A 26,599-nucleotide genomic window follows, 5' to 3' on the forward strand; every position below is an offset into this window, starting at 1 on the left:
ATGAGGAGAGTAGAACCACATCATCTTCATATAGTAGAATCAAGATCAAGGAACCAACTAATGGGGAACTTGCTCCTCCCAATGTCATGATGAAGATGACAAGCTCGTTGATGTATAGGCCAAACAAGTTTGGTGACAAAGAACAACAGTGTTTGACCCCAATCTTGCTCATGATTTCATCTAACCATCTAGTTGATGTTTTGCCTTTGCTTGATACCTACTCATAGAGTATTCAATCTACCCAAATGATGTTTGGCTATATCCAAAATCAAGTAGTCGTTGGAATAGCAAAGCTTATGGTATCAAGTGATGATCCAAAAATCTTAAAGATAGCATGTTTGATCATGATGGTCTTGTAGTTTTTCAAACTCATGGGATTCCTTACCTTTTTTATTGAGACAATAGTGTTAAGGGCCAAAGTGTGGGAAAAATGGTTGCAAACAGTGTCGTTGAATAGCTTTGCTAAGCTTGGTGCTAGGGTATTGATCCATTTGCAATGTAGTACATAGCCCCTCATGATCTTTAGTTTGGCCATTGTCTAGGTTGGTGGGGAATGTCATAAAGGGTGCATGCCAAGTGATCAGGTTTGTGAGAGGGATGTTGACATCTGTGTGACCCCAATCTCGCTCATGATGTCATCTAACCATCTAGTTTATGTTTTGTGTTTGCTTGATACCTACTCATAGAGTATTCAGTCCGCCCAAATGATGTCTGGCTATATCCAAAATCAAGTAGTCATTGGAATAGCTGGGCTTAGTGTATCAAGTGATGATCCAAAAATCTTAAAGATAGCATGTTTGAACATGATGGTCTTGTAGTTTTTCAAACTCATGGGATTCCTTGCCTTTTTTATTGAGACAATAGTGTTAAGGGCCAAAGTGCGGGAAAAGTGGGTGCAAACAACGTCGTTGAATAGCTTTGCTAAGCTTGGTGCTAGGGTATTGATCCATTTGCAATACATAGCCCCTCATAATGCCATTGTCTAGGTTGGTGCAGAATGTCATAAAGGGTGCATGCCAAGTGATCAAGTTTGTGAGGGGGATGTTGACGTCTGTGTGAATATTTTTGCCATAAGACCTTGGAGTTATCATTAAGAAGAAAGTTTAGTAACCTTCCTCATTTGGATATATAAGTCTCACTTCTTATGATGGGGTAGACCTCTACCTCTACCTCAATTGAAAGGTGTTGGTTGGTCTTGAGTCAAAGCTGACAATGCAAGGCCTTACACTCACGTCATACCACCTATTGCAAGGGGCTGAACCAATGAGTGGTGGGGGCGATGGTGGACCTGATGGTATGAGGAATAGTCTAGAGAGCGACATCATGTAGGGACTTGGTGATAATGGTGGCTCTATCTTCTAGTATGGGGATATTAGCGAGATCCTCAAGCATAATAGAGAGGTGAGAAGGCATAAGTGGGGGCTAGTGCGTGATAAAAGTGGATCTCCATGTAATTGGTCTAAGTGGGATGTGATATTCTGAGAGAGAGAGAGAGACAGAGAGACAGAGAGAGAGACAGAGAGAGAGACACAGAGAGAGAGAGAGACACACACACACACACATACACACACACATAGAGAGAGAGAGAGGGATATTTGATGTTAAGAAAGAAAGTAGTTCAATCCCTTCTTTGACCATGAGCCTAGATTTGAATCCAAATGATAAAGTCTAGTTTAGTGCAATATTTAAATTCCAAGGGTTACCTTCTCTTTAGTTAATGGACTTGATGGCATGAATGAAGTTAGAGTTTAAAAATGATTTGGGATGGGTGTAGGCTATAATTATCTTGATCATTGGAGACGAGTTGGAGACCCTTGCCTCGATCTCCTTGGAATATGTAGCTAATGTGGCTCATTGGTTCTGTAAGGAATATTTATAAGTTCCATATGATACATAGATTCGAGGAGGAAGGGGTTCAGAGGTTGGTGTCAAACATACTTTCCAAATAAATTTACTACAGACAAATTCAAAGGATGCAAAGATGATTCACAGTACTTGAGATTCATTAATATAAATCCAAGCTGAGTAAAGGCATAACATAGGTTCAATCCAAACAGTCAAAACAATATTATCAGAATTGTTGGGGAATTGTTGCCAAAACAAAATATGTAAGTAATGTAATTCACCCTTAATATAAAGGGATGAATCTACCACATTGAAATACAAACCCTTTTCCTTTAAATGCAACCATTGTTAATGTTGTTAAAAGGGTCATCACTTCTAATTGAATAAAGAGCAATGGTTATATGTCCATGGCTATATAAAAACTCATGTTGAAAGATATAGGGTAATGGAGGATTGTACATGACCATGGCTATCCTAAATTTCATGCTGAAATATATAGATTGTACATTGCTCCAAGTTGAAAGCAAATCTCTAGGTTATAAAGTAAAGCTAAGGATCAACTTAATTAATTACATAGTGTGAATAGGAGGCCTTAATGGCACCAAGGTAAGGCTGTACAACTCAAATTTGATCCTACCACATCACTGCTAATCAAATTTGAGTTGAGAGAGATTGGACTAGCTATATTGTGCAAATCACAAAGGCTATTTAAGGGGAACCCTGTGAGAAAACTTATTGCATTGTCCAATTGCAATAGTCGCATATAGTAGTCCCATATTCATGGTCATGCAAAATGTAAATCCTATATTTGGAATATCAAGTTGTAAATGATGAAATAGTGGCATCGCAATAAGGTTGCATGTTGGTTGTGGAACATAGAGTTCCAATAAGAGTCATGAGCAAGTATTTGATGTAGCAATACACCAAGAAAAGTTGGTCGTCATGCCATCGATGACTATAGTGCAAGTCTTGTAAGCAATATTGGATGCCATCATCACATTATGGTGATGGGCTAGCTAGTCAATTGGCTATGCAAGGTGCACAAAGTCCATATTGCATCTTTTTTTTGCATTGAGAGTGGTTATCCTTTTTTGAAATAATACCAAACTACCTAGAATGACTATTGCCACAAGTTTTTATTTCTACAACTCTAGCTATTTGTGAAGGGAAGGGTGTTGTGTATTGCCATTTTGTCCAATTGAATCAATTATGTCTTTTGCATGACTTGCATCATCATAAGAGAGGAGTGATAGTTGATATTAATACCCTACCTCAAACAATCAAAAATCAAACCTAGCTAACCAAAACTTTAATCGTCCAAACTAGGCCATGGACAGTTTTAAGCCATCTAAAGTCAAATTGTAGGACCTCTCATGCGTCGATGTTTTGCCAACCATGCATGAGCTCAATGAAATGAAGTGGAGAACATATTAAAATTCAAATAGATTGACGATGACAACTCCTTGGAAATGGCCAACATAGAGAAGAATGGCTAACTCAACCCTTCCCCTCCATACTTAAAAGAGGCTATAGCTCCTCCATACTTTAAGCAACTTGGGCTTTGTCAAAGTTATTGGGGCTTGGAGACTCGATTTGAGCTATTTGATCAAGCTCCTCTTAAGCCCATAAAATGGTGGGCGCTTCGAGATCACTGGCCTATCCACTTCCCCCACTTGCCAACCAAATCACGGTTAAGCAAGGTGGGCCTTGTAAGGATTTTTTTTTTGCATAAAGGGGCTTGCTTTCTCATGCAGTGTGGTGGTGGAAAGGAAGCCTTTCTTTTGGGTCTGAGTTTGTCAGTGGATGATTACCTACCCAATGTATGCACAAGCAATGCAGTGGCCCATCCCATATGCATGTGATATTTTCATGTAAATTTGCATTGATGGTAAGTTGCTCCAAATTTGGTCCAAGTGTGAACTATAAATTTGTTGGGACATTTGTGATCAAGGGCTTGTTAGGTGCATGTGTGCATCCACTAGTAGTCATATGTTTGAGTGTGTGTAGGTAGTGGAGCACACTTAGTGCTATGATGTGTCAAGACCATGACACAGGTGGTGATGTAGTACAAAGGCCCCCACATGGGGAGGTGCCTATGATATAGGGCTGATTGCCATTAATGTAGGAGAGGTGCCACTGATTTAGGACACCCTCTCTCCATTTCTATAAAAGAGGGACTTCCCTCTCAAATCAAGAGAACACCCATTTCAATATCTTATGTGTTCTCACTCCTCTTGCCATAATGCATCTATGCTCCCCCACTTTCCAACAAAATTGTTGTGGGCTTATTCAATCGTAGCTCAGGGCCAAAGGATTGCATGATTTTTTCTAAATTTGTTGAGGCATGCGATGCTTTGGCCATGTCTTTGTTGAAGTCACCTTATAGTATTGTAGAGAAGTTTGTCCTTCTATTGGTCATTATTATGCTTTTAAGATAAGTCAGGAACATGTTATATTTTTTAGATGGTGGCCCATATATATTGAAGATTTGAAAGCTTTTGTTGTGAATTGTTGTATCAATTGATGTTATTTCGACTCCTTGCTCCGTGTATGTTTCGACACTGTGTATTGGCAAGTGCTCTTGTATAAGCATGCATTGTCCCATGTGAGAAAAATTTTCAATGACATTGAATCCTTGCGGGGCCATTCACTTTTGGTGTCTTGTTTTTGTTTCTTGAAGACAAATAATGCTGGAGTTCATAAGTTTTGTTGTTCCTTCAATGTCCAATATATATTTTGTTAGCGATTGTGTGTTTAGTGATGTCAGCAAGATTTCTTTTCTTTGTCATTGTTGTCATTGTGAGGCAGCCATCGTGACCCAGGCCGTGTTGGTGTTGAGGCTATGCATCTTGTCCTGGACATATTTGTTCACATGGAAGTTTCCATTTTGAATTGGTTCCAATAGGTACAACCTCTCAATGTCCTTCACTCGAGATAATGTCATGTATGCCAGTTCGTGCCCCCATACTCCTTTCGGCGTAAAAGCAAGTCTTTCCAATGTGAGACCCTGCGCATGATGTGAACTATAAATTTGTTGGGACATTTGTGATCAAGGGCTTGTTAGGTGCATGTGTGCATCCACTAGTAGTCATATGTTTGAGTGTGTGTAGGTAGTGGAGCACACTTAGTGCTATGATGTGTCAAGACCATGACACAGGTGGTGATGTAGTACAAAGGCCCCCACATGGGGAGGTGCCTATGATATAGGGCTGATTTCCATTAATGTAGGAGAGGTGCCACTGATTTAGGACACCCTCTCTCCATTTCTATAAAAGAGGGACTTCCCTCTCAAATCAAGAGAACACCCATTTCAATATCTTATGTGTTCTCACTCCTCTTGCCATAATGCATCTATGCTCCCCCACTTTCCAACAAAATTGTTGTGGGCTTATTCAATCGTAGCTCAAGGCCAAAGGATTGCATGATTTTTTCTAAATTTGTTGAGGCATGCGATGCTTTGGCCATGTCTTTGTTGAAGTCACCTTATAGTATTGTAGAGAAGTTTGTCCTTCTATTGGTCATTATTATGCTTTTAAGATAAGTCAGGAACATGTTATATTTTTTAGATGGTGGCCCATATATATTGAAGATTTGAAAGCTTTTGTTGTGAATTGTTGTATCAATTGATGTTATTTCGACTCCTTGCTCCGTGTATGTTTCGACACTGTGTATTGGCAAGTGCTCTTGTATAAGCATGCATTGTCCCATGTGAGAAAAATTTTCAATGACATTGAATCCTTACGGGGCCATTCACTTTTGGTGTCTTGTTTTTGTTTCTTGAAGACAAATAATGCTGGAGTTCATAAGTTTTGTTGTTCCTTCAATGTCCAATATATATTTTGTTAGTGATTGTGTGTTTAGTGATGTCAGCAAGATTTCTTTTCTTTGTCATTGTGAGGCAGCCATCGTGACCCAGGCCGTGTTGGTGTTGAGGCTATGCATCTTGTCCTGGACATATTTGTTCACATGGAAGTTTCCATTTTGAATTGGTTCCAATAGGTACAACCTCTCAATGTCCTTCACTCGAGATAATGTCATGTATGCCAGTTCGTGCCCCCATACTCCTTTCGGCGTAAAAGCAAGTCTTTCCAATGTGAGACCCTGCGCATGATGTATTGTCCATGATGTTGCTTGCTGTACAGGAAATTGTTCTTGAGTAAGGATGCTTGTTTTTTATAGCCCTACTTGCACTTCTTTCACGATCCTACAAATAGGAGTCCATTATGGTGCAATGTGTTCTTCATAAGCATCGATGTTATTTCATCGAGCCCATAACCAATGTCTTTGGAAGGGAATAGTATCCACACTATGTCCTTCTCAGCCACATGTGTTCTTTGGATCCTCTAGTGTCTACGTTCTGCTACATGTTGCGTGGGAGAAGTGGTCTTTTGTAAGAAGTATATGCTTTTATCCGGTGCAAAATTGCATCACCATGTCATTGTGTTTTTTAGTTTGCAAGTAATCCTCTTGTTGAATGCATTTTTGAAGATGTCCTTTGGTTCACGTTTTAGGAATAATGTTGGTTTTGATATTGAAGCCCTTAATGATAGGATGTACATTTGTAGGTCTAGCAGTAGAGAGTCTAGCCACTGAGAGAATGTAGTGCTTTCCATTGTTTTGATTCTTTGAATTCCTTGTTGAATTCGAATGCAAGCTTCCCTATATTTATCCCTATCACCACGCTTGAGTGGGGTGAGCATCATTGTTGCATGCAACAGTGGCTTGGGGTAGTGGAACTTTCAAAGGTTGCACTGCCCCTTCGTGCATGTTCTTGTATGCTTGTGAGCTTGTATTTCATTCATGTTTTCATTTAAGAGATTCTTGTCACATGTGATATGCATGTCTATTAAGGATATCCCGTCATCATCACTGTTCACATTATATTTTGGTGCTTGTTCAACCCACAAGATTCCATGCTCGTGTTGGCTACCTCTACTTTGGAACTCTGTGATGACGAAGAAGTAACTACACTACCAAGTATCGAGCTAGCCTTGTCTAGTAGTTGGAGTATATTTTGCAATTTGTGAGTGTAGTATTGCCCACACAAAGATGGGTTTTTCCAGACTAGTTGCATGACATTCACTTCATGGAGTGCCTCAGTGGGGTAGTGTAGTTGTGCTATACACTGTTTTGAGAGCATGCACCAAAGGTTCCCACATCTTTTCAATGCATGAGAAAGTAACAAAGAAACATGGCGGCCCTAGTTGATGCATCATTGTGAATGCCTCTTTGCGTAGTCTCTCGTTGTGGTCGGGTGAATTGTAGAGGTTCTCAAAGTCCCTGTATCCTATTCCTAATTTCATTATTTGCTCGATGTTGGTGTTACTCTTAAAATCTCTCGCACTTAATTCTTGAGCATTCCTTTTCTTAAGCGCACCCATATGGATTGCATCACTTGATGGAACAAAACCTTTATAGCTTGACACACAACATCTGGATGAGTTGTATTTACATAGTTCCAAAGGAGACTCCATTTATTCGGGTTGTATTTACATAGTGCCAAAGCTCTAGGAAAGCCGAAATATAGTGACGGGAAATTCTTAAGTGCCATCTGTCATGACAATTGCTTTGTTAATGACACAACTGTGTATGGCATGGCGTGCATAGTGACCCATGAGTTAATGTGTGGATACACTCAAAATAATGTTTGCAACTAAAGATACATTGTGGTTGTTGAGAATGTCATGCTTGCAAATATCATGGGGCACTTGGACTCTTAGACAAACTTCTATTTCTTATCTAATGAGTACCTCAAGAGATTATGTGTAGCATGATCAACAACCATTATTCTTACTTTTTGCCCCATGATATTCCCATGCATCAGATCATGAGGACCAAAAGTGGGCTACCATATTGCTGATGATAATTAACATATATGGGTGCTATTCTAATGATAAACCTTGACGTCTCTATACTTTTCAGTATCTTTAAGTAGTTACACTTGCATTGCATGTGCCTATTCTTTTTTAGGTATATTTAGGGCTTTATCTCCCATCCTTTGAGTTTTTGGGTAGTTCCAAGTAGAATGGTCTTTGCCTAGACATTTCAAGCAAATATTTTCTTTCTTGGCTTTTCTGTATAATTTCTCTTTTTTAGAAACTCGATACCTTTGAGATTCGGGTTTCTTAGGCTGTGCCTAGGAAACTCCATTTTTAAGTTGCCCCTTTCTTTTTTAAATTAGAAAATATATTACATTTAGAAAGAAAGATAGTCTGATTCACATCCACTTTTAGATGTTCCCACCATAGATTAGGACACACTTGATAGCTTCTTCAAAGGTTTGGAGGATTTCTTCTCACCTCTAGCTTGTCACTGTCTTTAGAACTCTCACAAACCCCTTATTCTTTGAAACTATCAATGACTTGTAGATTGAGGATTGCTTCTCTATAATTCTATTGGACCAAAAGGGTTTGCTCATATTGTAACTATCTCATGCCCTCTCAAGCTCATTTTTAGGAAAACATTCCTATAGAAATTCTTGTTCATTGCTCACGCCAATATTTTGGGATTTTATGAATCTTTCTAAGGCTCATCCTCCATTTATATGCTTCATTACCCAAGGGAATCCATTTCAAGAGGTTTATTTCTAAGTTTGTGGAAGTCTTGCATTTTTTGTAAGAACGTATTAACAACATCCTTATTTATTTCTTTTTCTTTCCCATTATAAATTGGTGGTTTTAGGTATTCCTAAACATTTGACGTTTCTCTAATTTGAGAGGTAGATGCTTCAAATTGAAGTGAAGGAGTTGGTTGTAGAAGCTATAGATTGAGAACATGATAACTCAAAATCTACTTCATTTAGAGCTTTTAATGAGTCACTGAAATGAATCTAATTCACTTTCTATATCAGGAGTAGGGTGTTCTAGTTTCTATGTTGAGAGTAGGGTATTCTAGTTTTGTGAACTTTGAATAAGGAGTTCCATAATTGTGGGTAAAATTTTTAGGCAAGCGGCCCCAGGCAAGTGGTCACAGTTAGGCGAGCGGATTGACATGATTCCAAAAACGAAGTCATAGCTCATTCAATGGTCTTCAACTTCCTAGTTCACTTCATTACTCTATTCCTCACGCATCAAACAATGAAAAACACAAAGCATAGAGATAAAATGAAACGTATCTCTCTCTCTAGGTCTCCGATTGACATGATTCCATAAACAAAGTCAGAGCTCATTCAATGGTCTACAACTTTCTAGTTCACTTCATTACTCTATTCCTCACGCATGCATCATCTGATTATCTATGTTCAAAAATTGCTATCTACTCTCTTTTTCCTAATGGATGTAACAAATAGTGAAAAACACAAACCATAGAGTTAAAATGAAATGTATCTCTCTCTCTAGGCCTCCGATTGACATGATTCTAAAACCAAAGTTAGAGCTCATTCAATGGTCTACAACTTCCTAGTTCACTTCATTACTCTATTCCTCGCGTATCATCTGATATATATGTTCAAAAATTGCTATCTGCTCTCTTTCTCCTAATGGATGTAACAAACAGTGAAAAACACAAACCATAGAGATAAAATGAAACGTAAGGCCTCCAATTGACATGATTCCAAAAACAAAGTCAGAGCTCATTCAGTGGTCTACAACTTCCTAGTTCACTTCATTACTCTATTCCTCATGCATCATCTGATATCTATGTTCAAATATTGCTATCTACTCTCTTTTTCCTAATGGATGTAACAAACGGTGAAACACACACCATAGAGATAAAATGAAACATTTGTTTAAAGCAATGGTCCACAAAATTTAAACAAATATAACTTCAAATTTGATGAGTTGATGAAAGCTATAGGTTGGGCTCTTGCTTCCCTGTGGCAGTTTAAGGAAGCGTGATGCCATATTTGACGGGAATGGGTTGTGGGTGGATATGGTGCCCAAGAAGATAGTCGACAGTGAAGTGAAGCTCCAGTCTACTGCTCAGACGCATTCAAGCAAAGCACCATCTAAACCAGTGGCGAACCCCCAGCCTACGCCTACGGCTGGGAACCCATCTTCGAAGAGGAAGAAGGAGAAAAGGGAACCCGAAAACGAGAGGTCTACAGATCAAATGCTCGCGGCAACCAACGGCTCGTACTATGATGCGAACAGAAAAGAGCTGGAGAACCATCATGAACTAGCATGAATTGGATCAAATGCCCTTCCTCGGGAAGGGAACCAACCTCGGTGCACATGAAGGACAATGGGACGGATGATTTGGATGATTGGCTTCGAGGTTATAACGTGAACTGGGAACCGAATAAAACACTTCCGATTTGGTTCCCCAGCGCACCTTCAAATGATTCGAACAATGGGCTTCAAACGAAGGACGATGGGCAAGCTCCTTCCACACCTGATTCGGATGATTTTGATTGGCTTCACAAGAACCTAAGAGAGTGCTCAACAATGTTCTCGGGAAAGCAAACGAACAAGTGTAGGCTCAACAAATGTTGAAGAGATCGGGGGGGACCTTCCAGAGGATATTGTGTTGTCGGCTCTGAGAACCGTTGAACCCGCTTCATCTGCTGATTCTGATGTATGGAAAATCGAAGCTATCAAGAATAGAGCCAAAGTCCAGATGATGAAGGATAGTGTTGAGCGATACATAAACATCTGTTCAAAGCCTTGGAGCACAAAATGTACATTGTCATCACAAAATAGGAAAAACTCATTCCCCTTTCTTGGCATCTGGATGCTTGCGCTCTAAGGGCCTCAAGTAAACAGTCACCATGTCATCATCTTTCTCAAGAGAGACACAATGTCTACCTAGCTATGCACATGCATGTGCCATGTTGCCCGTGCCTACAAACGCATCCACAACCACGTCCCCCTCCTGTGTGAAAGTGTGCAAGAGAAACATGGAAACAAGATCCTCAACTGTTAACAAACCAACCATACACAAAGACTTAAAAAAGCACCTCCAAATAAAAATCACCTGCTCAATCTAAGTTAGTCTCTCTGCATCACCTCGCATGAACTTACATCCATCAGTACCAAATTGCAATACCCTGCTTGCCTGCGATGCTCTCCCATCTTTCCTTCTCTTGGTATGTAGCTCCTTGGTAGTGGAACCAATGTCCCTTGTTCTCTTGCCTGGCCCTTGCCTCCACATGACAAATTCTAAACCATGCATAAAAATGATGTTAATTCCAATGCATTCCTTGAAATATGAATGGTTATGACAAGCAATGAACCAAGAGGAACACATATTTGCCTTTGTGTAGCTCCTTCTTTGATTCGGGAACCTTGTTGAGAGGATAATCCAACCACCAGGGGCATCTCCACATCTCCCACTCTGACAACCCACCAGGGTGCTGCGACCATGTGTGTCAGGAAACATGCATAGTGGCCCTTTCATTTATCAACCAATCATGGAACTCCACTGGCATCATATTTAGAGCACGCTCTCCCACTAGCTTGAAAAACCACTTGCAAGCCATTCACGTAACTATTAATCCATCATCATATACTATTATGTGACTTTCTGTATGGACTAGAGCATCCAACATTCATTACCTGTACACTAGACGTAGTACAAACATAGCCATTTGCGGCTGCTTCTCCGCAACTAGTGAGCTCTTCATATCACCTAGTATGTTATTGATTGTGTCCATGACCTGCTGCAACAAGTGCACCTTGATGCGCTTTCCATTTCGGTTACTTAGCTCTCTAGGAAGGTGGATATCTCCTGCCTCTTTACCTTTAAGCAAATGTTGAATTTTAGAAAATCGTTCAATTATCAACCTCGATCCTCACCAAGGAAGATATCTGAGATGCAGGCACTGCTCCAGAGGTTGATCTCTGGACCTTCTGACAGTATAGTCTCCTACAGTCTCTGTTGAGATCGTAAGGAATAGCGGGATCCAAGTCCACTGCTGGTCAACATCTGCAACACATTAATCAGGAGTTCTTATACGAAGAAATACCAAAAGCTCGTTCACTTCACATCAATTAGGCAAAACAATATAATCTGTTGGTTTCCCTTTTGTTGCTTGTATTTTATATTCATCACATTTTGAAGAAATATGAATTCATCTCAAAAAAAATGGAAAATATTCATTGTAAAGGTCAAAACTGTAGACCATATGATGAATGCAAGATACTATGGATAACCAAACTCGCATGGGATTGGTTGGAGCTGATTCTCCTGATTGCAAAAAGTGCAACCCTGTGGACTATACTCAAGGTCCTCAATCTATGCAAAGTGCATACAGTCACTTGGCATGATTTATCTGCCAAGGTCTAATCTCAGCACTCCCATTGCATCCTTGCGACATGGATCCATGGCTGCAACTCCAAGGACTAAATCTCAGGAGTCAATACTCCCCTCTTGTGCTTACGCTCCAGCTTATACCATCTTAGAGGCAAATTGCCTCCGACTTACGTCATCTTACATGCAAATTGCCTCCAACTTACAAAACAATGCTCCACCCGAAAGTTTGTCTTGTACCGCTCAAGAATGGAATGGAGCAGGTTTGCTACAAAGACGACATATGGCTTCTAGTTTCTCAAAGACCTTCGTTTGCATACAAGACTTCTCCCTCCATCTCCCTTTAACTTCGCATCTGCTGTACCAAATTGTATTGTAACTGGCATCATAAACTTAGTAAGGACGTTGCTTTCTGACGGATTTTGAATCTCTGTTTCTATTTTATAATGCGGCCGTGTGTCAGAGTTTGAAGCGATCAATCCTATGAAGTCTAGCTTCAACTTTCTGCATTTAACCTACGTCCTGTTTATTCTCTTGCACACTATCCGCCAGTAATGAACAAGACAAGGAGGGAGAAGCCAACGAATAGTCCCGACTGGCACCTGCAAGAAGGTGTTCGTGATGTTTAATCTTAGGGGACATACAGTGTGGCAATTTCACTTTCCTTGTTGATGCCGTGCCTTCCAATGCCGCCTGTATTTGGAGCAATGTTTAATTTCAGCCGATTCCGCTTCAACTTGCGGAACCTTATAGCAAGGAGGAGATATGAGCGGTTGAAGAGTGGAGTCTCTTCCGGGAAGAAAGTGAAGATCGTCAAATTGTTTCAAGATAAGCTGACCATCTTGGACAAGCACCTTTTCTTCTTCGAGCAGAACTTGAGAATTTCAAAGAGCCCAGGCTTCGAAAAGTACTTCCGATTGTGGATGGAATGGAGTGGAAGCAGGATATCAGTGAGTGAGAAGAGTGCAGAAAAGCGTGGAGCGTGATAGCACCGAAGTGGAAGGATTGTTCTGCTGAATTCTTTAGCGAGTTCAAAAGACGCTGTCGAGTGCCTTGTGCTGCTGGTGATGGAGAGTCGAGTATGTTGATATTGGTAACACCGGGGGAAATTTTCTACCCAGACAATTTGATTCTAGCAGACCTCTTTGAGGAGACTCATCCACCTCCCACCTACGTATGGTACCCAATTACCTCCTCAGCTGCACTGTGGCTAGCAGCCTTGATTTCTTGCTATGATCAGCTTGGGGTGAAGCCTCTGTCACGCCATGTAACCGAGCTGGGAGGTGGTATAATTGATTCATCCCTCGGTAGCATCGGCCAGCAGGTCAAGGATGGGGAAGGCACGGGAGAAATTCAGCTGAACAGAAGAAAGCATGGAAATTCAGACTGATTCCCAAATTTCGTATTGTTGCACTTTCTCCCGTGATGCTTATTCGAAGGCCAGGGATGCATATGTTCGCATGATGCTGGCTAGCCTGTCCCAAGTCTGGGCTCCGTTTGGCTCTGGGCTGAGTTGTTTGCGCTCTGCGCAAATGGCCCTCTTGCGCCCAGCGCAAACCCGTCTTCCCCTCGCCAAACTATCCATATATGGCATTTGGTTTTTCCAACACTCGTTTGCGCCCAGCGCAAAGGCTTGTCAAGCCTCCAAAGGGAGAAGGGGCCATTCGATTCTGCCAATCCTGATTTGCGCTCAGCGCAAATGGAGAGTCGAGCTACCACAAGGCCTTTTGGCTCTGCCAGGAGACATTTGTGCCCAGCGCAAATGGGCAGCGCTTCTGGCACTCTCTCCAAAGTCCCGCCATCGATCATCTTACATCAAATGGACTCCAAATCCTCTGAAAGTTCTTTATCATCCTCCTCAAAAGGGGACGAAAGAAGCCTATCACCGAATCTGTCTCTCTTTCTCAGGCGGGATGATGCTGTGTAAGACGAATAAGATATTCATGGGATGGGGTGGTGTCCGAAAGCAGGGGGAAGACACACCGAACTGTGGAGAGAAGGGGAGCGAGACGGGAGGAAATCGATGAGCAAATATTTAGAGACAAGGGAAGGAAGCTTGTTGCGCAGGCAAAGGGTGAGTGCTTGGAGCAGTGGAGAAATTGAGGAGCTTGATTTGAGGAGTTTAGGGTTGGGGAATTTTTCCTAAAGTGTCCAATCAACAGTCACTTCAATAGCCACTTTTCCAATAGTCTGCACATTGAGCCCCCTCTCCCTTGGTACTTGGCCCTCCTCTTTTGGTCCCTCCCTTTCTCTTTTTCTCCCTTCCCAACACAGCCACTTTTCCAACATTCTTCTGCACATTCCTCGTTGCACTCTCCCCCCTCTCCCTTGGTACTTCGCCCTTCTCTTTTGGTCCTTGCCTTTCTCTTTCGCTCCCTTCCCAACTCAATTCCTTGCCTCCCCTCCCACACCCTCGCTTATACCTCCTCTCGCAGTACTCTTTCCTTTTTGTCCCTACCCACTCTCACCTTGGCAACTCTTGACTACGCCCTCTGCATACTTCTGTGAACTTATACAATGGCCATAGCAACCATTGCATTTGATGCTCAACACTTGTTGCAAGATGTAGAAATCCCATTGAAGGAAGGAAAGTGTGTTGTAAACAAAAGTTTCTTGGTTAATAAGCTTCCTACAGGCCTCATATTTGATGGAGTCAATGCTGTGATTGCTGATACTGTTTGTGGCCAAACTCTAGTCCCTATGGTGGAGCACACCGACATGGAAGGAGGTATACATCTCATCATGGATTCAAGCTTATCTGACAAGTATATAGTGTCCACTAGAGAGAGGACATCCTCACCGGCAATGGCGATGTCGAGGATGATGAATATAGTGATGATAAATGTTTTGTGAATGTTCAGGATGATGACAAGGTAGAGTGGAAATCCACAATGTCGGGGTCCAGTTCTCTCACACCAATAAATATTATGGAATCACCTAGGAGTAAAGCCCGCACATCTATTGGAAGTGTATCTTCCTCTAGGCCTGCATGGAAAACAAGTGTAGACAAGGTTGCCTCATCCAGACGGGCTCCTTTTGAAACTATTTGTGATGAGATATTGTTCACTAAAGAGGATGAACCCTCCCCAAGTAAAAGTGCAAGATTAAAGGGGACCAGTGTTGTAGATTACATACTTTCTCATTATGCATCAACCAGTTTAGTGACATAAGTGAGTGAGCGGGCGCATTGTGCAGGTGGATGAGCTCCCAAGAGAGTATAATGGAGACTATGTCTTTGAGCTGCCCCCTAAAAGAGCAAATCGACCAATGGAGAATATGGAGCTCAAATATGATGGCCAGTTGTGGACAAAGCCTATAACTTGCAATATTGCATTTGAAGGCATGATTCGCAAATCTTCATGTGCAGGTGCCTATAATTGTGTATTGACATCGTTTGTAGGCAAAATCCAAAGCCCTGGAGCAACCCCAATACCGACTGTGAATCTCTCAGAAGAAAACACCATAGTTGGCTAGCAGGAGAAGGGTTCAAAACAAAGATATGTCTATATGATGCTGCCATTAGCGATCAATGCAACACAATTATCCAAAGTGCAAAGCAAAATGCATATGATGAAGGAAGACACATAGGACATGGTCCATCCATAGCAACACCGCAACAGAGAGCAAGAGAGGGCAAGACACGCAAGCCTTTAGAGGTGGTGCACGTCATTAGGGATGAGATAGCTGGATCCCCTCTATATAATGATAGAACACACCTTGAAGGTGATCGGAGACTATCCAAAAGAGAAGAAAACTAGCGAAGGTAAGCGGATCTGAGGAGGGTACCAGCCATAGGCCAGAATATGATCATGTCAACCAACGTAGGCAAAGTAGAGAATGGCCTCTGAGGATATTGACAGGTAATGAACATTAAAGAACAAAAACCAGCTCAGAAGGTCAATAAGTTCATGCTAAACAAGATGGGAAAAGGGTAGTTAGTGAACGGTGATAAACACATTTTGGGCAATTCGAAGGACCAATGTAGGAAGTCGGGTAAAGTGTTTAGGGTGGATAGTTGTTGAGAGAAGAAAGTGCAATGAGATTATCTCAAAACACAGCCTGGCAATACTAGCACCATGTTTCTTTGCTACAAGGAAACATCCTTATGGCTGGCCAATATCTCAAATGGTGTGGTTCTGCAATACAACATGCACGCATGCATGGAATGTCGACTCCAACATTAGTCTAGTACCAAATACCATCCTGAATGTGTGGCCTGTGCAGGAAGGTACATCCCTTACATAAGAAGAGGTCACCTGTCTCACAGCTGTAGGATTCAAGTTGGAGAATGTAGGCTCTAATGGCAATGAAGAAAGGAATGAATGTGCTGGTTCAAGCAGAAACATGGCCCAAGAAGATTTAGGTGTGTCACCACCCCGTGCATACTATAGGTCAAAAGTGTCAAAGGCAGCATGGCAAAAGATTCATCTTGCAATGACCCTTGATGCACGTGTCATAGAGAGGAAGGTGGTGAGCTTGGTGAGCATGAAGATTTTGTGATAGAAAGCAACATCAGCAAATCAGATGGTTCTTCCCGATATGAAGTGTCAATAAAGGAGAGACCAAGTTGCATGTGTCCAGACTTTGAAGAAAGGGCAGGAGCTGGAAAGTCATTCTTGGCTTGCAAGCATATTTATTTTGTGTTTATGTGAGCCTTTGGCCTTGATCCAGAGCAGCATAGGTTTACCCATCAACCTATGTTGAAGATGTAAGAAGTGAGGCTTGCCCTCACAAGAGAGAGAACTTCCTTGTAGAAGGCCATGACCATGCCAGCACATTGGCAGTTTTATTTCTTTTTTGTTTTTTTGGTTTATGTAGGCTTCAAAGCCCCTTCTATTTAGTTATGTGGATTGCATTTCAACAAACTATTTACAGATTGCATTTAGTTATAGATCATAAGTGAATGATTGGATGGTATTATATGACTTGATAAACTTAAGTAGATTTTTGTTGGTTTTCATGAATATTTTGTCAGTATGGATACAAAGCTCAATACAATGTACAGACAAATGTGAAAAACATTAATTAAATAAGTCCATGATAGATACATGAACCAAATGGAGTAGAAATGGATATAGTTAGAGTTATATATGTGTAAATGCTTGAGGTTGAGTTTTAGCCATATGTTGTGTGTAATTCCATTGCTTTTTAGGGGAATTTTATAATAAATCATGTGTATAAATGATAACATTGAACCCTATACTTCGAGATCTAATGCAAAAAGAGAGCTCAGGCGACTCTATTCTACTCGCCTAAACTGCATCGCTCGCCTAGGTCCACTCGCCTAAACTGTAACTACTTGCCAGGTTCCGCTTGCCTAAATTTCTTATTCTAGCAAATTTAACAGCCATTTTTGGAGGGCTGTGTTTAAGATGTTGGAAACTTCATTGAATATGAGCACCGCAGATCATTCACAAAGTGATGCTCAAATTGAAAGGGTCAATCAGATCATTGAGGATATGCTTCGAGCATATGTAAGTAAACGGCAAACTAATTGGGAACAGTATTTGCCCATATTAGAATTTGCATATAACAGTGCCAAACATTCAGCTATAGGCTTCAGTCCATTCATGATGATGTATGGATTTCAACCCAGAGCCCCAATGACAGTGGGACTCAAAAAAGAGAAGGTTCAAGCGGCCAAAGACTTTCTTGAGGATATGGATCAAACGCTTAAGTTAGCTAAAGATAGCATAAGAAGAGCTCAAGATAGAGCTCGAAGTTATGCAAACCCCCACCATAGAAAGTTGGAGTTTGATGTAAATGAGAAAGTCTACCTTAAGGTACCTGAATCTTCAAAATCTCTAAAAACAGGTAAATGTCCGAAGTTGTCTCCTAGGTATTGTGGACCATTCACAATACTTAAGAGTATTGGAGAACTTGCTTACAAATTAGCCCTACTTGAGGGATGTAGAGTACATCCAGTTTTTCATGTTAGTAGGCTAAAAAGAAAATTAGGAGATGATGATAATCTCATTGGAAATGAAGTCCTAGTTGAACTCATTGAACCTGAATCTTTACCACATGGACCAAAAAGAATTCTAGATAAACAAGAAAAAAAAACACGACATACTATATGGCAAGAATGTCTAGTTAAGTGGAAAGATAGACTTGAAGAGAGTTCAACATGGGAAAGCGTAAGCAGTCTCCAGAGGAGGTTTCCCAATTTTGTTTTCGAGGATGTAAGCCATTCCTAAGGGGAAGGGAATGTTACATCAGCCATAATCCTGGGAGTGTGGATATGGTGAAGTGGGAAGTTAGAGGGATTGACAGTGCAATGGTGGACACGTGAATTAATGCCTAGCATTAATTAAGGATGCCAAGAGGGGTTTAAAAGATTAAGGTCCTTTGAAAGGACACTTGGCATAAAAGGGGTCCACATGTCATGCACTGGTTTCAGGGGAGATTCTAGAGTGAGGCTCCACAAAAGGAAGGAAGGACAAGGAACTTAGAGAGAGTTCGCAGAGGAAGGGAAGGGGGCACTCGATGAATCGTGGTGGGTGGTGAATCAAACTTGAGCCCTCTTTACGGTGATGTTACACTATCACACTGCTAGATATCTCTTATGTAGTAAGCTCACTTGCACACTTTATGGCAAATCCAATATAGTGTCACTGGAATGCAACCAAAAGAGTCTTGAGATACATCAGAGGTACAAGATAGTTTGGAATAGAATACAAAGGAAGTCATCCAAGGTTTCATGGATACTATGACACTAACTATGCCGGAGATCATGAGACCAGGAGATCTACATAGGGATATGCACTTTTCCTTGGTCAAGGTGCTATATCATGGTTGTTAAACAAACAACCAACTGTTTCTTTGTCTTCGACTGAAGTAGAATATAGAGCACTCACTACAGGTGCATGTGAGGCTATATGGCTCAGAAGACTATTGTCACAAACAGATTACTTTGATGAATCAAAGCCAACAACAATATACTGTGATAATCAGTCAGCTCAAGCATTGGCCAAGAATCCAGTTTATGACTCCAGGACAAAGCACATTGATGTGAAAGAGCACTTCATCAAAGAAAGAGTGTTACTTGGTGACATCACACTACAACATTGTGATAGCAAAGAGAATGTTGCAAACCACTTGGTAAAGAGCTTTTCGAGAAACACCAACAAGCTCTTGGTTCGACGCATTGGAAGGACATTCCCATTAAAGGGGTGTGCTGTAATGTAATGCTCATTCCTTCTATGATTCCCCAGAATCATCATCTTGAGGGAAGTCCTACTTCATGATGTTGATCTTGAGGGAAGGTGTTGAGAGACCACGCTCAACATCATGTGATTACATGTGCATAGCACTAACACATATAGAGTGCCATAAAGGAAAGGGTTAGATGCCCTAACCCTAACCCTAAATGGGTTTGTATGTATTCTACATTTTTAACTAAATCTAGTGTACAGTTAGTCACTCATTTGTGGTGTGCTCTCTAGCTGTGCCCTCTCTCCTCATCTTCACTCTTCTCCTCTCCCCTCTTCATATTTTCTCAGCATTGCCCCAAGCTCTATGATGTAAAATTCTTGAATGAATAACTTCCATGTCACCTTCGTTAGCATCACATTACTGAAGCTTGGATCCCAAACCTGACTGGCATTGCCCCAAGCTCTTTGATGTAAAATTCTTGAATTAATACCTCTATGCACCTCTATGCCTCAGAACCCATCCCAAGTTCTATGAAATTCCATGATGGCACAGATGGGAGTCCAACTTACACACTTTTGGTGAGGATCCAACCATTAATTGGCCAATTATTGAGCCATACTCTAGTGTAGAATGGAACATCTAAGGCACACTGATCTGTGCACTTTAACAACATGAGAATAATGCGAGGCAACTTTGACCGATCCTCCAACAAAGTGCTATCTTTTGCAAAACCTTGGAATACAATCTTGATCTCTCCACCTACATCAACCACCATTTTCCTACACTCAGTTTCAATCCCAATGGATGGATCGATGCTAAGACTACCAGCAAACTCTATCAAAGATTCATCTTCTTAGAAGCATGACACCAAATGGTGGATGCAGACTTCCTGGAAATAGAGCAGAATTTTATGGTGCAAAGGCATTATAGTGGGATCGATTCAAGAAAAATGCACAAAAGTGACAGGTAGGCTACATGAAACATTGGTGCTTAAAAAAGAATGATAGAAAAACTATGTGCATGCATATAGATATTCATGATGGGCTCGTCAATGGAGCTGATGGTATGACTTACCCAACGGCAACATAGGTTTGAAAGCTTGTTAAGAAAATCGACAACTATACAACAAAGCAATACCACCAACATGAACACTATTGCAACAATCACTAAAGAATTTCAAATTGGGAAAATTTCGCTCAATATAATCACACACAAGCAATTTCCAATACAACTAGCCAATGCAAGAACAATACTTAGATCGCACGGACTAACAATGGCCAGATTGCAGGCACTAACAATAGCCAGTGCAACATTTGACCCACAAAACATCGCCATGGTCTCACATATATAGCTCTTTCACAAGTCCCATCTACAGAGTTCCTATTCCTACTCTATAAACTAGGAAACCATCACATAAAAGTTGATAGCACCATACTCAGAGAATCTCACACCTCTAAACATATGCAAAATGGGACATTTCTTAAAACAACAACCTCAAATTGTGACATTTTGTGCTTGCACGAGACGAGAAATAACCAAATAGTAAATCCTCTCATGTCTGCTTCAACGACTACCGACTATCAATCCTATATAGGGAAACACAACATCTAGTCACAAGCACAAAAATAGCAAACAAAAAACCAAATGTTCCATAGCCGGATACTAGAACAAGCATCAACGAATTCATACCAACGCTAAATGGCACACTAAGAGCAATAGATAAGAACAACCCAACAGATGTGTGGGGCTTGGGCAGGTCAGCTTCTTTGCGTTTGGTAAGCGACTCCCTCTTTTTGTCTCACTTTTCTACTGTGGAGAGTTCTTGTGTGCAAGTTCTCCACTAAGGATTAGATTTGCAAATGGAAGAAAGTGTCTCCTGTATGTCCTTGATGTCGACTCGCCTTTGAGACCCATCAACATTTGTTTGGGAGTTGCTTAGCAGTGCAATCTATTTGGTCATCTGTTGGCTAGGTTGGGCTAATATTGTTATTCCATTTATCTAGAAAGTTGCTTTATTAGGTGATTGGGATGCACTCGCTAAATCACAACACAAAGTGTGGAATCTCATACATGTAGTTGTGATAAGCCAGATCTAGAAACACCAAAACTCACTGGTGTTTGAAAGTCTATTGCAGTTGATCCAAAGCAAGATACTATATGTCCTTAGGTTCTATAGCAGTAGGTCTATGGACATTAGGTCCTTTGGACATTGTTTGAGCCTTTGCAACTGCTATATTTTGTATATTCTTTATTCTTTGGCATGCTAAAAGCAAATGCCTAAGGCTTAAGCGTTCTATGGGGAATGAATGCTATCATGGAAGGATAACATGAGACATGATTTAAAGGTTGTCCTAATGTGAAGGTGAGGTTGTCCTTAAATGAATGCTATGATGGAAGGATAATGTGAGAGTGGAATTCACATCTCCTTTGGCAAGCCTAGTGAAATTTTCACCTTGTTTAATAAAACTCTCTTTTTTTGGGAAGCCATATGAGAACTCTCAAGTGATCAACACGCCGACCACCACCTACGCATCCACTTTGAAGCCTTAGCATTGACTCAGGAACCCAAACCCCCTCTCGCAGGCCATTGAAATTTTACATCTTGCTACCTAAGAATTTCTTGTAGATTACCTTTCTCCTCATATCAATTTATTTTCAAGCACAATTGGGCTTTCAACCCGCATGATATTTCAAGGTACGGAGGGCGTCGAATAGGTGTAGCAAGGTTTCGAAGCTAGAAGGGTCAAAAACAAGTTCTTATGAACGAAGGGAGAACAACCTGAAGGTAGCCCATGCACGTAGTATGAGACCTTCACTTTGGAGTTGCACAAGGCACCCATTAGACCAACCTGAACTTTCTAGAAGTTCGCGAAACATCAGCGGGCGAGGAATCAGCAGCTATGGCCAATGTCAAGATTATGGGAGTTGTGGGTGCTGGCCAGATGGGTTCAGGAATTGCCCAGCTCGCTGCAGCAGCAAATTTGCAAGTTCTGATGGTAGACTTGAACGATGCAGATTTGACTCGTGGTCTGAACGCTATTTCCTCATCTTTGTCTCGCTTTGTCAAAAAAGGTTCCATCTCGCAGGTTTTTACTCTTCCTGTCCACTCATTTCAAGCATAGTTTCAGTTCCCTTCAGGCTTCCCCGTCTCACGCCTAGGGAAAGCTAGCAGCAATTACATGTTTAAAAGGATTGTTTGAGAACCATATGTGACTTGACATCGGTCAATCATGCCACGAGCACGGATTATCAGCCCTTTTGCTAGCTAAAAGAAACTTCTGGGCTACGGGCTATTTTTCTCTTTCTATGATCATATAATTTTCTACTAAGTCCATAAAAGTATACATGGACTTCTGCATGTGATCCATTTTATCTTCAATTGTTTCTACTTTGGCTCCCAGACTATCGGTTACAAACCACAGTGTTTATTGTTTTCTACCTCTGTTCAGGATCTTCTTGATGAGATTCTTGAGAAGTTTCCATGATTGGATTTTCCATTGTTGGCTGAGGTCTTAGTGACTCTCGAGTCTCTGAGATGCCAAAAGCTGTGTGTGTGAAGCGTTGGAGCTCGTTAGTTAGTCATAAGACTTTATCTCTTCACTCAATGTTTATTAAAAATGTCATTCTCCTTAATCACCAAAAACAAAAAACTTTTCTTCAATAAGAAAATTCTTCTTAAGTTCTTATTTCGAGAAGATGAGAAAAACAAGGGATACTTTCTGGTTTATTATTGCGTGATGCCCTGTAGAGCAATTATAACTTATAACCAATGCTCTAGAGGTTGATCCCTTGCCAAATACAACAAAGCGAAAGGAGGAGCATGCAAGTGAAATTTGTCACTTCTGTAAAGTAACAAAAAGTGGAGGCACAAACTGAGTGTGAACTCACTGCTTGGGAGGAAAAGGGCAAGGCATCTCTCCTTGCCCTTGAGTTCCAGTAGCGGAGAGCTGTACAGGGTTGTCCTTGTGGCATCATGGCATCATGGAGGAGGGCACAGGCAGATGCAGCAGTGCGCCATTTCTTTATGGAGCAAATGTGCCCACGGTAAAAGCCCATAATTCATATGTGGGCTCACATGTGGGGAGTTGATCTTCATGGGGCTCAGGCATGGAGAAGGACCTGGTCAGCCAGGGCCTAGGAAGCTGGTCGGGTGTAGTGCAGAGGTCGACCATCTAGAGGGGTTTGGCCCTCTGAGGACTTGCTGTCCAGCAAGGCAGCAAGCCCTCTCCTGTATAAATGGGCCCTTGGGAATTCATGTTCCAACCAGTCAATTAGCCAGTGAAGCCTAGAAAGGCATGGGGCAGGGCATCAGTTGTAAGAGCGATTGACCCCCTTTGGTATTAGTCTGCAGGTGTTACAGCCATCTGGTTGGTAGTACGGTGAACATCTTGGGTCACTAGAGGTCAGTCCACGTTAGATCTGTGAGTCCTTTTTGTAGATTTCCAAGCTAAGCATGCTCAAGTTCTACGTCAAAATGCAAAAAGACAATATATCGGACAGCCTAAACCGCCATTTTACAGATTTCCGTGCCCTTGCTGAGTGTAGAATTTCATGGAATCACCATGCTAGGCGTGCTCAAGATTTCAAGAGAGAAAAAACTAAACATCCTGGATGGCCTAAAGCAGCAATTTATGTTATTGTAGCTTCTCAGAATCATAAATTTAAATGTCCTGTAGCAAATATTCATATCTTTAAATGTTTGTGTAAATATGACTTTTTTATGCTGTCTGCTTTTTATGTCTCATTTGACAAGTCCCCCCTGCGGTGTTTCCCTTCGATGCACCCTCTTGTATGTTTGCACCTTGTGTGGGTCTGTCCTGCTCTGCTTCTGGCCACAGTCTCTGAATATAGTATAAATGGAAAGTGAATTCTATATTTATCTCATGAGTTTTAGGAGACATTATCCAAGAAGCATTGGGAGTTCTTCTTAAATCTAATTGCTAGTCTTGCAGGAACAAGCAGATAACTCACTCGCACTTATAAAAACTACCACTTCTTTGGAAGAGTTGAAACCTGTGGACTTTGTTGTCGAAGCAGTTGCAGAAGATGAGAATCTAAAAAAGCATATATTTTCACAATTGGACAAATTGGTGAAGCCTTCAGCAATTTTGGCTTCAAATACTAGCTCTATCTCAATTACCCGTTTGGCGACTGTGACCAAACGCCCTCAGCAGGTAGGCATTTGAGGCTAGCTGAGGTGGTAATAACTCTCTTCTTTGTTCTACTCACTGCTTTCCCTCCACAGACACGTGCATGCTGGCTGTTTCCAGCTAGACAGCTTTTACAATTTCTCACTCTGTTTATTTTTCCTTGTTGAGATGATTTCTGAAGGTTATTGGCATGCATTTTATGAATCCTCCTCCAATTATGAAGCTTGTAGAAGTGGTCAGGGGCATGGCTACAGAAGACAGTGTCTTTGAAACAACAAAAGCTCTTGCGGAAAGGTTGGGCTCTTATTCCTTTCAGCAATGAAGTACTTAAACAGGTTTGGATTCTGGGATGGCATAGTTCTCGAGAACCTGTAGAATTTTGACATTTTGGTTTGGAATTTTTGATTGAGAAATTTTGTCAGTTGATACTGAAGTGGAATGGGGATTTCATAGCATACAGACAAAGGCTTATTGCTTTATGCATGGGGTTTTGCGACATCATCACCTCATGCATCTTTCTATGACTTGATACTGCTAAGTGTGGAAATTATATTTTGATATGTCATGATGGCTGGTTTTCCATAGGTTTGGGAAGATAGTAAGCTGCTCAAAGGATTATCCTGGTTTTATTGTCAACCGAATACTTATGCCAATGATCAATGAGGCGTTCTATGCTTTGATGGAAGGGGTAGGCACACCAGATGACATTGATAGTGGAATGAAGCTTGGCACTAACCATCCTATGGGTCCCTTGGCACTTGCAGATTTTATTGGCCTGGATACATGTTTGTCCATTATGCGTGTGTTGCATGGGGGGCTTGGGGACAGTAAATACCGGCCCTGCCCTCTGCTTATAAAATATGTTGATGCTGGCTGGTTTGGAAGGAAGAGCGGCCGCGGTGTGTATCTTTACACGTCAAACTTGTGAAGCAGATTTTAGGAAGTTGAGAACCTGACTACCCTCAATGTAACTTCATGGAGTTAAAAGGCTTTCTGAACCAACAGAGATAGGACCTTGTTGTCAATTCATGGCAGTAACAGGCACTTGATTATCACCGTTAATAGGTAAATAGAGAGCATCAATTGATTGTCCAGCACACACGATGGTAGTTAAAGTGGTAGTGTACTTCAAAGAACAGCCATCTCCCTTCCGAAATATTTTCACATTTCTGTCAGCTTAGGCTTTCCATTGATCTGGATAATGGAGAGAAGACTCTAAATGTACATTGCATACTAATAAAAATACTAGCATATCATCAACAGCCAAGATATATGAGGTGAAGACGTAAGTACTTGCCAATTGTAATTTTTATTTAAGATTTTCTCTACGTAATAGATGCAAAGAATCCCTGCTTTACTCTTCTGTTTTGAACTCGCTTCTTTGAATTGTACCATCTTTTCTTTCATTACAAGTTTCATGACAATTACGTAAACTTTCTCTAAAGTGTTTCATGCTACTTGAATTACGTACGGCTACAATACTGCATGGCATGGTATGCATGGATATCCAGATGGTTCGCTAGTCAGAGTATTCAAACGTATCAACTCCCCCACTATGAATACAGGTTGGATGCATCAGACCCCCTGATCCCACAAATGAGATCAACCAAATATGCAGTTGGATCTGCTCTAGCTCTACATGCTATGGACTCAGGGGGGGACCAAGAGTTCCCCACCAAGATCCAATTCCAACGCGACAACCTTTTAAGCATATCAAAGGATGGTAGTACCTAGATTGAGAATTTCCATTGGACAAATATGGGTCTCATCCTATCATCTAAGGATTGAGGCACAAATAGCTATAGGCACACCCACAGACCAGCAGAGCTGTAGCCTATGCATGCTAAAGGTGATGGAGACAAAGGAGTATTTCCTATGTACCCACCTAGTCTATCATGAGACCTAGGGATGATACCACTACCTCTTTCAAGAGGGGCTCAGTTTTGGACTACTTTTTTGCTGATCCAATTCCATCATTAGAAAAATTTAGAGCTCATTTTTGGGCCTTTTAGCCCAGAATTAAAATAGCCCTTTACCAATTAGAGGGCCTACGTCACATAGGAAAAATTCACAAAAAGGAGGAAAATTTTTAAAAATCCAAGCTTGCATTCAATAGGGATATCTTTTTCATTTATTATATCTGATGTATGTGAATTTTTGGTGCATAATTTGATGTTTTTGACATTGCCAGCACGTCCAGAGCGGTCTAAATCCCCCAAAATGACTTGTGAAGCGTTGAGAATGGATACCCGGAGACCCAC

General features: G+C 41.2%; 1 protein-coding gene and 1 long non-coding RNA gene across 2 annotated transcripts; one reads left to right on the top strand and one right to left on the bottom strand.

Annotated features, from left to right (window-relative positions):
• Positions 1 to 11,343: 11,343 nt before the first annotated feature.
• On the bottom strand, positions 11,344 to 12,775 carry LOC147897200 (uncharacterized). The gene is made up of 3 exons (XR_015541811.1): positions 12,636 to 12,775; positions 11,580 to 11,709; positions 11,344 to 11,523 (listed from the first exon to the last, which is right to left on the bottom strand). It is a non-coding gene; the product is annotated as an uncharacterized LOC147897200 (long non-coding RNA).
• An 8,950-nt stretch (positions 12,776 to 21,725) lies between these two features.
• LOC147897201 (3-hydroxyacyl-CoA dehydrogenase family protein) lies at positions 21,726 to 25,684 on the top strand. Its single transcript, XM_087381864.1, has 4 exons — positions 21,726 to 22,274; positions 24,141 to 24,362; positions 24,520 to 24,632; positions 24,924 to 25,684. The coding sequence occupies exons 1-4, from the start codon at positions 22,089 to 22,091 to the stop codon at positions 25,264 to 25,266; spliced, it is 864 nt and encodes a 287-aa protein (XP_087237990.1). The 5' UTR covers positions 21,726 to 22,088; the 3' UTR covers positions 25,267 to 25,684.
• The last annotated feature ends 915 nt before the right edge of the window (positions 25,685 to 26,599 follow it).

Source organism: Dipteris shenzhenensis, chromosome 11 (genome assembly GCF_047967505.1).
Source record: "Dipteris shenzhenensis isolate YYH24624 ecotype China chromosome 11, Dip_SZ_1.0, whole genome shotgun sequence".
Taxonomy (NCBI): domain Eukaryota; kingdom Viridiplantae; phylum Streptophyta; class Polypodiopsida; order Gleicheniales; family Dipteridaceae; genus Dipteris; species Dipteris shenzhenensis.